At 62.1% G+C, this 12195-nt stretch overlaps 1 protein-coding gene across 1 annotated transcript in view; it reads left to right on the top strand.

Moving 5' to 3' along the window:
- The first annotated feature begins 21 nt into the window (after positions 1–21).
- Positions 22–12195, top strand: part of FLCN (folliculin) — a 26346-nt gene continuing 14172 nt past the window's right edge. Inside the window, exons 1-6 of the mRNA XM_006161634.3 lie at positions 22–119; positions 2425–2535; positions 6569–6921; positions 8090–8235; positions 9862–10083; positions 10963–11123. Coding sequence (XP_006161696.1) covers positions 6672–6921; positions 8090–8235; positions 9862–10083; positions 10963–11123 — 779 coding nt within the window. The 5' untranslated portion in view covers positions 22–119; positions 2425–2535; positions 6569–6671. The remainder of the gene's footprint in view (positions 120–2424; positions 2536–6568; positions 6922–8089; positions 8236–9861; positions 10084–10962; positions 11124–12195) is intronic.

Raw genomic sequence — 12195 nt, 5'->3', positions numbered from 1 at the left:
GGGGTGGAGCCCGGGGACAGGGGCCTGCGGTCTGCGGAAGGGCCTGGCGTGGGGACGCCGGGGCGTCTCCGGGAACCTGAGCCGTGGATGGCGGGGGGACACACGCGCGAGCTCTGCGGGTACGCGGAGCCGGCCCAGGGCAGACCCTGCGGGGCTTGCTCGGTCTGGTTCGGTGCTCCCCCGAGACTGCGCTCTCGGCCCCCGGCCTCCCTGCCTCTGGTTAGGGGGGACGGCGTGTGCACCCCCATTCTTCCCAGGCCGGCGTCCCGAGGAGGGCCCAGCGCGGGCCTCCCCGGCGGGTGGAAGCACACCTCTGCAGGCGGGCGGGGCTGGGCACGTCACCTGCAGGGACCTGAGCGGGGCATTGGCTGGGGACGAAGGCTCTGGCACCAGGGAGCCCGAGCGCCTTGCCCGAGCCAGTGCTGCTGGCACCGTGCACGCCCCAGCCAGGCTGCCCTGGGGGTCTCTGGCCCAGCAGAGAGCGGCCACCGCCGGTTTAGTGCTGTTGGCCCTGGGGTATCCCGTTGCCATGGAGTAGTTGAGCAGTGGGCAGGTGACACTGTTGGCTCTGGGGATGGGCGTGCAGGCGAAGCGGAGCGTGGGCGGTCCAGGGCCTGCAGGTCCTGCCCACCTGGCCTTTCATTTGCGCTGCAGAACCTCAGGGCTGGCTTCCTGGGTCTGTGCTGGCTGTTGGCTAAGATGCTAAAATCTAACCTGGGGGCCGTCAGGTGGTGTGGCGGTTAAGGGAGCAGGACTCCCAGCGCTGACTGCGGTTTGAGTCCCGGACCTGGGAGCTTTAAAAACAAATAAAACAAAATAATGACAATATTTTAAAATTCTTTTTTAAGAGAGTTACTTTATTTAATTTTATTTGTTTTTAATTTGACCGGAAAGAGAGAGAAAGGGAAAGTGAGAAAGCAAGCTGCCAGGTTTGGGACTCAAACTGCAGTTGGCCATGTGAAAGTCCAGTGCCCTTGACCACCATGCTACCTGCTAGCCGCCCCAAAATAATTATTTTTTAAAAAAACCCAGCCTGGTGGGGCCGGTGCGTGTTACTGAGCAGCCTGGGGCCTCTTGGGCTGTAGGGTGTACTGTGAGAGGGGAGGAGCCGGAGGCGGGTACAGGTGTCACTGTCAAGCTGGGCAGGCCTACCTCGCTCTGAGTCTGATGACGAGGCTGTCAGGTGGGGAGGTTTCTGCTGCATCCTTGGGTTCCAGGTTTGCTGGGAAGGAAAAATTTTCTATCCCATTCAGACCGTTCGCTTTTTTTGGTTTTTGTTTTTGGAGAGGTTTTTGCAGTAGGATGCGTGCGCTCTTCAGAAAGAGAGAGAGAGATGGAAAGTGAGAAATCACCCCCCGGGGGAGATGGTCACGCCGCAATCCCTCCTCCATTCTTCTCTCGCGATCTTGGGCACGCACACAGACACGCCTGGCGTGAGTTTAAGCCACTGGGTCTGGGACGCGAACCGCGTGGGAGTCCAGCGACGTAGCCACTACGCTAACTGCTGGTCCCCCGGTTGCTCATCTTTAGCCAACATGAGGTAGAGATTGGAACTGGAGGGTGCGGGAGGAGCTGGGCTCCCTGCCCCGCGTGCTGCCTGGTGCTCCTGAGCTGGGTTACGTGGCACAGCTGACACCACCTAGTGTGAGGGCTGGGGACAGGACCTCCCAGCCCGGGTGCAGGCCTCGCTGTCCAGGCCCCTCACTGCCTTCCAGGGGCTGCCCAGGGCTCTCGCACACACCATCAGCAAATTCAGAACTCCCCTCAGGCAAGTTTTCACCAAGAAGTAGAAAAGGCCAGACGGTGGCCCAGGGCCACGCGGCGCTGTGTGACAGGAGGCACCCGAGAAGGCCCTGAGCGCTCGTGCAGAGGACACCTGTAGATGGTGCTCGGGCCGGGGTCTGGGCTGGCCGAGGCAGGGCTGGATCATGGCCGTAGACCCTGTCGGTGTGTGCAGGCGTATCTCTCCCGGAAGGAATAAATGAGCTAACGACCCAGTGAGAAAAGCCCGCGTTGGTGTTAGAGGCTGGCCGGGAAGTAGCTTAGCACCTCTGCCTCTGGCTCCCCTTCCCTTCCTGTGTGAGGAGCAGAGAGAAACTTCTAGGCTACGGCCTGGTGTGGAGGCTGCCAAAACAGCCCCTTAAACCAAGAGTGGGGGGTGACGACTTGGGCTTTTCAGTTGTGCCTGTTTCAGAGGTTGGGGGAGAGTGTAGACGCTCACGTTGAAAGAGCCTTTGCTGAAAGAGCCTTTGCTGGGTGATGCCCTGGGGGAAGACAGCCGCGGGGTCAGGGGTCAGCTTCTGCCACCCGGAGGGCTGAGACACGACCCTGGGGTGGCCGGATGCTCCTTCGCCATGCCCCACGCCCGTTCACGTGGCAGAGAGCAGTGCTCTTGGTGCTCACGCTGGTCCTTGTCCTACCTAGACCGCACCGGATCCTGCGTCGGCCCAGTGCCGTGCCTGACTCGAAGCCACAGGCCTCACGTTCTCTGGTCTAGGCGTGTGAAGGTGCACGTGTCGTCCCGCCAAGCCCAAGGTCAGTACAACGCCCTGCCGTGGGGGGACTCGGCCAGGCTGCCCTCTTGGGGGCGTCTTGCTGGAAGGCCCTGGGTGCCTGTTCCGCACACTTTCCCAAGGAGCTGTGGCTTCCACACCACTCCTGCTGCTTCCTGGGACCTCATGGTAGCAAGCCCTGTGGACCTGGCATTTAAGTTGGCTCATCTGTACCTGGACCACCAACTCTCAGACTGGCCTTCCCCGTTCGTCTTCAGGGGCGACAGTTGTCCCCTCGGTGCTGCAGCTCGAGCTCGCTCACTTAGCCAGTACGAGCGGGTGCATAGCCTCCTGCGTGTCGGGAGCTGTCGCAGACACGATACAGCAGGTGGCCAGACAGCGAGCTTCCCACCCCGTCGCTCTGGTGTGAGAAGCGCTAGGACCACAGGAAAGCAGTGGGGAGAGAGATGGGGCGGAGGGAGCAGCCGTTCCCGGGGCTGGTCAGGGAGGCCGCTGGTCAGGGAGGCCACTGGTCAGGCCCATGCAGGCAGCGGCCAAGGGGTGCAGAGGGGGAGCCATGAGGTCCGTGGGCTGCTCAGACCTTCAGCCCCACACCTGCCCTCTGCTGCTGCACTCGGATCTCCATTGAGCTCGCAGGGCTGCCCAGCTGAGCGTCCTGCTGCACCCGAAGTCCTGTGTGTGTCCTCTTCCACTGTCCATGTCCCCAGCAGCACCCCTTCATCCCCACACCCTGCTTCTGGCTGGCCCAGCTGGCGCGTTCTCCAGAGGTCAGTCGGTGGACATTTTGCCAGAGGGCATGCGTCCTGGCCAGAGGGAACGCCTGCAGTCCTCTCTTCCATCTCTCCGTCCTGTTGTGATTCAGCACACACGCACCTGCTGTTACTTATTTTTTAAGAGATTGTTGCTATAGGGCATGTGCAGTCACCAGAGAGACGGGGAAAGACAGCGAGAATTTAACCCCTGGGGGGATGGCCACATCACAATTCCTTCTCCATTCTCCTCTTGGGATTTTGGGCGCGAATGCACACATGCCCAGCGTGTTTAGGCTGCCAGGTTCAGGACTTGAGCCACAGTGGACTACGTGGGAGTCCAGCGACAAAACCATTACACCTGCTGGTCCCACACCCAGTGTGTTTTTTAACACAGGTATGGGATTTGAACCACGTGGCCAGCCTTGTGGGATCTAAGCTTCCCTAACCACTCAGCTAGCCTTGGTGGCAGTTTTATGTCTGCCCTTGCAGTGTGATCGCTCTGCACCAGCCCCTCCTTGGGTAGGGACAGGTGCGCAGCTGCCTAGCAGCTGAAATGCTGGTGGCAGAAATGTGAGGGGTCGTGGATCAGTGGGCAGGCAAGAGAAACAGGCCCTGTGGGCATGGCTGGGACACCTAGGGACAGAGGGCGCAGGCCGTGGAGAGCGCTGTCACTGGCTACTTAGACCACGGTGCGTAGGGGACTGCCCACCCCTGGCCACTGCTGTGCATACGGAGGCTGTGCTCCATGCTCTGTGCAGGAGAGTGGTCCAGGCAGGTCCGGCCGGCCTCAGTCCTGTCCATGCCTGCCTACCAAGGGCCAGGACCGAGGGTCTGCTCTCTGGGGTACCCTGGCCATTGTCCACACTCGGAACTTACGTGGTTCCCGTTGTCTGCAGCAAGGCCATGCAGTGGTGCATTCTGCCCTGGAACCTGTCTGTAACCTGCACATCCGGGACAGTGGCCATGAGCCGCAGGTGGCCCATGAGATTGAGAAGCTGAACTGTGACCCCGTTTATGTGGGGGCCAGGTGGTGGCGCGGTGCTAAAATTTCACCCAGCGTGGCTGACCCACATGGGATGGTTTTAGGTGCCTGGCTGGAGACTGCCCTATAAACCCCGTGCGCACGTGGGCTTCGGAGCCAGGGCTGGGGCAGGCCGAGGCTGCGCTGAGCGGGGCATGACGCACTGCGTTTTCTCTTTCTCTGTTCCTCTGTCATGCATGGCAGAAGTAAAATAACCTTTTCGTTATTATTTTTTAATTTGCTGTGGGGCATGTGTGCTCATCAGAGAGAGAGGAAGTGAGAGAGCCAGCTGCTGGGCCTGGGACTCGACCCGCAGGCAGCACCTTGGCCACCATGTTTTTAATATAAATGGCAATGTGTGGCTCGTGGCCATGTGTTAGCGTGAATCTAGATGCTACACGGTCACTCTAGGCCTTCCAGACCCTCCTCCGGCTGCTGGTGTGACCTCCGGGTCCCCTGTGTCGGGTATTGCTGTGCACATGTGGACTGGCTTTCAGGCTTCTCTGCCTGTCAGAGCCCTGCAGACATGTCCCCAGCTCTGTCCCCAAGCAGAGGGGTACCTGCATCTGCCTTCCCTCCTGTTAGGATAGGTGGGTCACCTCCCTGACTGTCCTCCGCCAGCCCTCCGCCATCAGCACCCAGGCATGCTGCAGTCATGGCGTTAGGGGATGGTGCTCGCCTGGCCCCTCTGTCCCCATCAGGTGTGCCCTGGAGCCTTGGGGCTCGAGGCTTTCTCACCCCCTGAAGCACTGCTCCCGGGAGCTCTGCGGGCCATCCCTCCTCCTCTTAGCGCATTTCTTCCACGAGAGAGAGACGGCACCCCGATGTGATCTGGGTGCTTTGCCAGCCTCCCTGGGCCGTGGGCATGTAGCGTGCACATAGGGAGGTCTCAGGCCGCAGCCAGGACCTTCCCGCACGGGTCCGCCTCACTGCTCCTCCTCTCACCACTGCGCTGCTTTCGGCACCCCGTCGTTTGTTATCTCAGTCTGGACGCACTTGTGGGAGACACGGAGGGAGAGTGAGACGTCACTGCCCAGGGCGACAGCTACACTTCAGCCCCTTCTCCATTCTTCTCTTGGGACTCTGGGTGTGCACGCGCATGCACACGCACCCGGCGTGGGTTTCAAGCCTCTGGTTCCAGGACAGGAACCACAGTCAGCCACATGGGCATCCAGGGCCCTAACCACTACGCCACTGTCCCCGGCACTGCCCTTTTGAAAGACTCTGTGGTGGAACACAGTAAGCGTACCGTCTTGGCCACGTGTGCAGTTCAGTGGCCTTACACACATCCCGCTGTCGTGTGCCTGTCACCACCCCGTGTCAAGCTTTCTCGTCACCCTACACTGAAGCTCTGATAAACTAACTCCACCTTCCCTCCCTCTACGTCCGGCCCTGCATCTCGCCTCCGGGACCCTCACAGGAGTGGGTGGCCATGCCAGGCCTTGGCGAGAGCCGCTTTCGCTGAGCCAGCCGCCCTCTGGGCTTGCCCTGCAGGTGGAGTGCCCAGTCTCCCTGCTCTTTCAGGCAGACTCGCGTTCCTTACTCTCCTAGTCCGGGCGGCCCTGGAGCTGCCTCCTGCCCACTGCCTTCCCTCTGTGCCCTGGGCCAGCGCCTCCACACCCCTGCTCCTGGAGGGGCGGCTCCTGTGTCTGTCTGCAGCCCTGACCTGCTGGCTCCAGCCCGCTCCCACTGCCCACCCTTCCTCCAGCCCTCACCTTCCCTCTGCACCCCTCCACCAGCTCGGCTTCTGGGGTTGCTGGGCCCGCCTCGGCCAGCTCCCTGTGTACACGCTGGCCCCTGCGGCCTGTTCCCTGCATTTGGCTGGAATGAGCCTCTTGCAACACAACTCATGTTGTGTCACCCCGCGGAGCCCACCAAAGTGTCTCCAGTCTCTGAAAGCGTCTTAGAAGGCCTCCTGCGGCCTCTGCCCTGTCTCCTGCCCTCTGCCCCCAGACGCCACACACTCCTCACCCCCACGCCGGGGCACTGGTCCTTGCAGGACTCCCCCTGCCCAGCAGACCCCCACCTCTGCCCCAGCCTGGTGTCAAGGCGTGCTCCCCCCGGGCGGGCCCCGCCTGGCTTGCCTGCACCTAGCACACGGGCTGAGTGGGAGCCTCCTCTTGAACTCAGCACCAGTCCTGCTGCCCGTGCGGTCTCCAAACCTATGCTCTCCACTGCCCGCCTCGCGGATCCGTCCCAGAGGCACCGAGGGGCTTTCTGTGCAGGACTTCACTCCCAGCATCCCTGCTCTGTCTGTCTGTCTGTCTCCCACTCCGATGCAGCACTGGCACACGTGGGCGCCCGTCAGTGACACTGGGAAGCCCCGAAGTGTGAGCTGCCGATCCGCCTCCCCGCCCCAGGCCTCCAGCGCCGGTCCTGAGTACCATGAACGCCATCGTCGCTCTCTGCCACTTCTGCGAGCTCCATGGGCCCCGCACCCTCTTCTGCACGGAGGTTCTGCACGCCCCGCTACCCCAAGGGGCTGGGGCTGGGGATGGCCCTGGCCAGGGCGAGCCGGCCGAGGAGGAGGAGGGGGGCATTCAGATGAGCAGTCGGATCCGCGCCCACAGCCCGGCCGAAGGGGCCAGCGCCGAGTCCAGCAGCCCTGGGCCCAAGAAGTCCGACATGTGTGAGGTGAGAGTCTGGGGGCTGGCAGCTCTGTGCCCCGAGTGGGGGGAGGGGAAGGTGGGGAGCAGTGGGGCTGGTCTTCCGGGACCCCCTCAGTGGGCTGGGAAGTGCTTCCTGTCATGTGCCTTTGCCCCTCCTGTGTCCGCCCTGGTCGCCTCTGGCCAGGCAGGGCGCGGCTCCCCTCTGCCCACTGTTGGGTGACGCTCCTGCTCACGGGGGCTACTGGTCCTCGCGGCGTTACTTTGTGAGCCCTGGGAGGGGAGTTGAGCTCCCCGGTGCACAGCTCTGTGTGGAGGACCTGGGCCGGGTCTGCCGGGACAGCAGCTCAGGGAGTCCACCTCCTGGTCCGGGAGAAGTGGGAGTTTATCTGCCGGACATGCCTGTGAGGGCTCAGGCCAGCAGAGGGGCCCCTCAGACCTGGGCCGGATGGACCTTGCGTGCCCAGGTGGTCCTACTGCGCAGTGGCAGCTCTGGCACGGCCACAAGTGGGCTGCTGGTCCGACCCACGCCGTGGCCCGGGGTCCCAGCCCGGAACCCTGGCTCCACACCCTTGTCCTCCGCGCTCCTGGCTGCACCCCTGCCGGGTGTGTGTTCGGGACTGAGGACAGGACCAGCAGGGGGGCGTAATGGTTATGTCGCTGGACTCCTGCCTGATCAACCACCGTTCAAGTCCCGGACCCAGCTGTTTGAAACTCAGGCTGAGAGCATGTGCCCAAAATCCTGGGAGAAGGGATTGCGGTGTGGCCATCCCCCCGGGGATGATTTCTTGGTTTCTGTCTCTGGTGAGCGCACGCACACTATGGCAAAAATCTCTCTAGAAAACTAAAAAGGACTGAGGGCAGAGCCCTGGTGGGGACAGTGGCATCGTGCAGAGCAGGGGCACAGAGCGCCAGTGTGCCCCATTCCCTCCTGTGGGGTGGCCCCGTGGCAGCGAGCCTCAGGTTGTGGGAGGTAACCCTCTTCTCTTAACCTGCTGTGAGAGCTCTCAGGGCGCGGCGGGATCTCACTGGCCTCGGGCAGCCTTTGAGCTCTGTCCTGGGTGTCCTGCGCAGGCGTGTGAAGCCTGCCCTAGGTGGGGGCTCGGACGCCAGTTACCTGAAGGAGGTCCGCGGGGTCCCCCAGCCGGTCTCCCACGCTCAGACTGCTGCGTCACGACTGACGGGCTCCCCCACCACGGTTTCGCTCGCTCGCTGCAGGGCACCCGGGCTACATCAGCCACGACAAGGAGACCTCGATCAAGTACGTCAGCCACCAGCACCCAAACCACCCCCAGCTCTTCAGCATCGTCCGCCAGGCCTGCGTCCGCAGCCTGAGCTGCGAGGTGAGCGCCGTGGCGGGGCCTGGGCCAGGTCGGTGCCCGTCGTGGAGGGGCAGGCGAGGAGTCCGCCATGGGGAGGCCCTGCTCGCAGCAGTCCAGAGCTGGGACTCGCGCGTTTTCTGAGTGGCGCCAGCTTTCCGTGTGTTCTGTCTGTTTCCTGTATGACACGGAGGGCGAGGCCCCCGACAGGGCCTTCATGTCTGCGTCTGCCCTCCTCTGACCTCAGCAGGCGTACCCAGGGAGGTCCGGGGACAGGAGCCTGCAACCTGGCCCGTGGGGCCGGTGTGGTACCACCGCCCACTGCCCGGCCCCCGTTTGTTCACTTCAAGCGCTAGGTTTATCTTGGTCCGTTTTTGAAAATGGAATAGTTATTTATTTAATTTAACCTCTTGTTATTCCAGTTTACTCTAGGGCACTTGCACTCAGAGAGAAAGAGAAGGGAGAGGGGAAGCGAGAAAGCAAGCCGCCAGGTCTGGGACTCAGACCGAGGTTGGCCATGTGGGAGTCCAGCCTTAACCGCCACGCCCCCTGGCTGACCCCAGTCCTTTTTTTTGGCTACAGGGTGCATGCACTTGCCAGAGAGAGGGGAAAGAGGGAGAGGAAGAGCAGCCCCGAATGGGCGTGGTCAACACCACCGCCCCTTCTCCATGTCTCTACCCTGTCGGGATTTCCGGCGCACATGCACACACGCCAGTGTGTTTTTCAAGTTGCTGGGGCCAGGATTTGAACCACACAGCTGGCCACGTGGGAAGGGCTCTCTCAGCTGCTAGGCTGCAGGGCAGGTCTTTTCTGGCCATTCTCTGGGGCCGTTTATGACATGCAGCTGTTACGTTTGGCTGTGCCCACTGGCACCTCTGTGATGAGCACGCGCGGCTTTCAGAGCCCACCAAGGGGGGAATGCACGGCTGTTGCTGTGGAGCTCAGACCCTGTGGTCTTGTCACAGAGAACCCGGGACTCGGTCGCAGGCGCCCTGTCGCTGTCGTCCCCCTGCCCCGCCCCTCCTGTAGGCCCTCCATGGCGTGGCGGCATGCCTGGTAGACCTGCAGGATCTGTGAGTGTGAACCCGGCACGCAGGAGGGGCCGAGGTCCTTTAGGAGGGAGGAGGGTGCAGAGTGTGTTCCTTGGGCCGCTCGGGGCCGTTCACTGCGGGGCTCGGTGGGCCCAGACAGTAACCCGGCACCTGGAGCCGTATGGAGCCACATGGGAGGCCCGGACTGCAGCACGGGGTGGGCCAAACACGAGGGTGCACCTACAGTCCCGGCTGGCTGGGGGGGCTGCCTCTGTCTCCTGAGAGACAACCTCTAAAGAGGTGAGTGAGAGGCCAGCAGGTGGCGTAGTGGTTAAGGTGCTGGACTCCCACATGGCTCACGGCGGTTCAACTCCTGGACCTGGCAGCTTGAAACTCACGCCACGCGCATGTGCACGCCTGCCCAGATCCTGGGAGAGACTGGAGGAGAAGAGGTCGCAGTGTGGCCATCCCCGGGGGTGACTTCTCACTTCACCTCTCGCTTCCTCTCACTGTCTTTCTGTTTCTCTCCACTGAGTGTACATGCCTTTGGCAAAACCTTAAAAATGTCAAAAGGAACTGGGTGGGAGCTGTCTCCTCAAGCCCCTGCCGGTTCCTGCAGGTCTGCCCTGGCCGTGAGGGCCCCATCTTCTTTGGGGACGAGCAGCATGGCTTCGTGTTCAGCCACACCTTCTTCATCAAAGACAGCCTGGCGCGCGGCTTCCAGCGCTGGTACAGCATTGTCGCCATCATGATGGACCGCATCTACCTCATCAACTCCTGGCCCTTCCTGCTGGCCAAGATCCGGGGCATCATCGACGGGCTCCAGGGCAAGGCGCTCAGGGTGAGGGCGCAGCCTGGCGGGGCTGCCCCGGGAGCCCTCCTCCTCTGTGGTCTGGGTCTCCGCAGGGTCGAGGCACCCTGCCTGCCTCCTGGTCGGTGCCGCCTGTGGCGGTCTCTCCTGCTTCGGTGTTCTGGTTCTGGTCAGCTCTGGCTTTTGCTCGCAGACCTGGCTGTCCCTGAACCATCCTTTCAGCACCTGGGCCCTGGTCCTGCTGAGGCGGTTCCTGGCCTCAGCCTCTGGCTATGCCCTGTGGCCTGGCCACGAGCAGCTATCTAGTCCCGGCAGCTACAGGCCACGGAGTCCGCTGTCTGCGTGTCTGCCCGCCGGGTCTCCGCGCACAGTGGCAGCCGTGTGCAGTGTTGCTGGGACCGGCTGGCTGGGGCAATCCCGTGCTTCTCAGGAGGGCCGCGGCGTGTGGGGCAGGAGGCACTCAGGGACAGCACTGGTGTCCCCTGGAGCGGGGAGGGGTCCGAGTCCCTGTTGGTTAGACACCCAGCAGGTGGCTTAGGAACTGGCTGATCTCGCTGGGGCAAAGCTGGTCTGTCTGGAGCCGGTAGACAGGGACATCCTGCCCGCCGCACCGAAAGGGCAGTGGAGACAGTCTGGGGGAGGACCCTGCGGGGTGTGAGCAGGCATCTAGGCTGCTGGCTGGCTGTGTCTGTTACACACTGGTGTGTACGTGTGTGTGCGTGCGTGCTCGTGAGAGCAGTGCCTGGGCGGGCCACGCTCCTTCCTCCTGTTCTCTGTCCCGTCAGGGTCCTGGAAACCCGGCTGGGTTTCTAGGCTGCTGAGACTTGAGCCTGGTCAGCTCCACGGGACGCGACCTCCCCGTGGCTGCCCTCGCGCGTGTCACACAGGCTGCGCTTCCTCTGCACTCAGGTGTTCGAGGCGGAGCAGTTCGGGTGCCCCCAGCGGGCGCAGAGGATGAACACGGCCTTCACGCCCTTCCTGCACCAGAGGAACGGCAATGCCGCCCGCTCGCTCACCTCCCTGACGAGCGACGACCACCTGTGGGCCTGCCTGCACACCTCCTTCGCCTGGTAATGCGGCTGTTCCCACCAGTTGGCGGGGAGCGCGGTCCTGGGCTGGGCCGGGAGCCCCTTCCCCGTGGCATCTCCCCCCCCACCCCGTGTGTGGAAAACACGCTTAGATGGGACTCACTTCCCAGTGATTTCAATGAAAGGCCTTCACCAAGGTCAGCAGTCCCCTCCTGTTCTCGGCCCTTACGTGCTTTCTCATTGAGAGAGACAAGCAGACGCTGTCTCAGAGTGAGAGCACCCCCGTGGGGTGGTCATGCCGCAGTTCCTTGTGGTTGGGGGCTGTAGCCAGCAGCTCCCTCCCGCGCTCAGCAAGCTGACCCCCCTCCTCCCCGGAGTGTGACTGGCTCCAGCAGTTGAGGAGGACTGCAGGCCGTCCCGGGCTGGGCCTGGCTGCTCCCTCCCCTCCAGTGTGGTTGTTTGGTTGAAGTGGTGCCACATCTGGAAGAGGAGTTGGCTGCCTCACTGAGAACAGTGTCAGTGAGTTCGTGGCCCAGTATGCACTGCCCTCCCCTTTGTAGTGTGCTCAGTCCCGCAGTCCCCAGCCCAGACACAGCTTGGAGTCAGGCTCGCTGTCTTGGTCTGCTCCTGGACACAGATTGCAAGGACCCACAAGCTAACAAGGAAAAGCATCTGTCTCCCACGTGACACTGAGTTTTGCCTGTTTTTTTCTTTTTTACAGAATTGTTTTATTTAACTTTATTTCAATTTGAACCAGGGAGAGAAGAGTGAGAGAGAGAGAGAAAGTAAGAAAGCAAGCGTCCAGCTCCAGGACTCGAACTGGCGTCGGCCATGTGGAGCTCCAGCGCCCTTAATCACCATGCCACCTGCTGGCCCCATCTGTGTTTTTATTTTTATTTATTTATTTGCTATTTTAAAAGTTTTGCTATAGGGAACCAGCAGTTAGCGTAATGGCTATGTCGCTGGACTCCCACGTAGTCGACCGCGGTTCGTGTCTCGGACCTGGTGGCTTAAAACTCACGCCGGGCGCGTGTGCGTGCGTGCCCAAGATCCCGAGAGGAGAACGGAGGAGAGGGGATTGCGGCGTGACCATCCCCCCTGGGGGGTGATTTCT

Source organism: Tupaia chinensis, unplaced genomic scaffold (assembly GCF_000334495.1).
Source record: "Tupaia chinensis unplaced genomic scaffold, TupChi_1.0 Scaffold138725_1, whole genome shotgun sequence".
Classification (NCBI taxonomy): Eukaryota; Metazoa; Chordata; class Mammalia; order Scandentia; family Tupaiidae; genus Tupaia; species Tupaia belangeri.
This window is presented reverse-complemented; position numbering and strand designations above follow the sequence as displayed.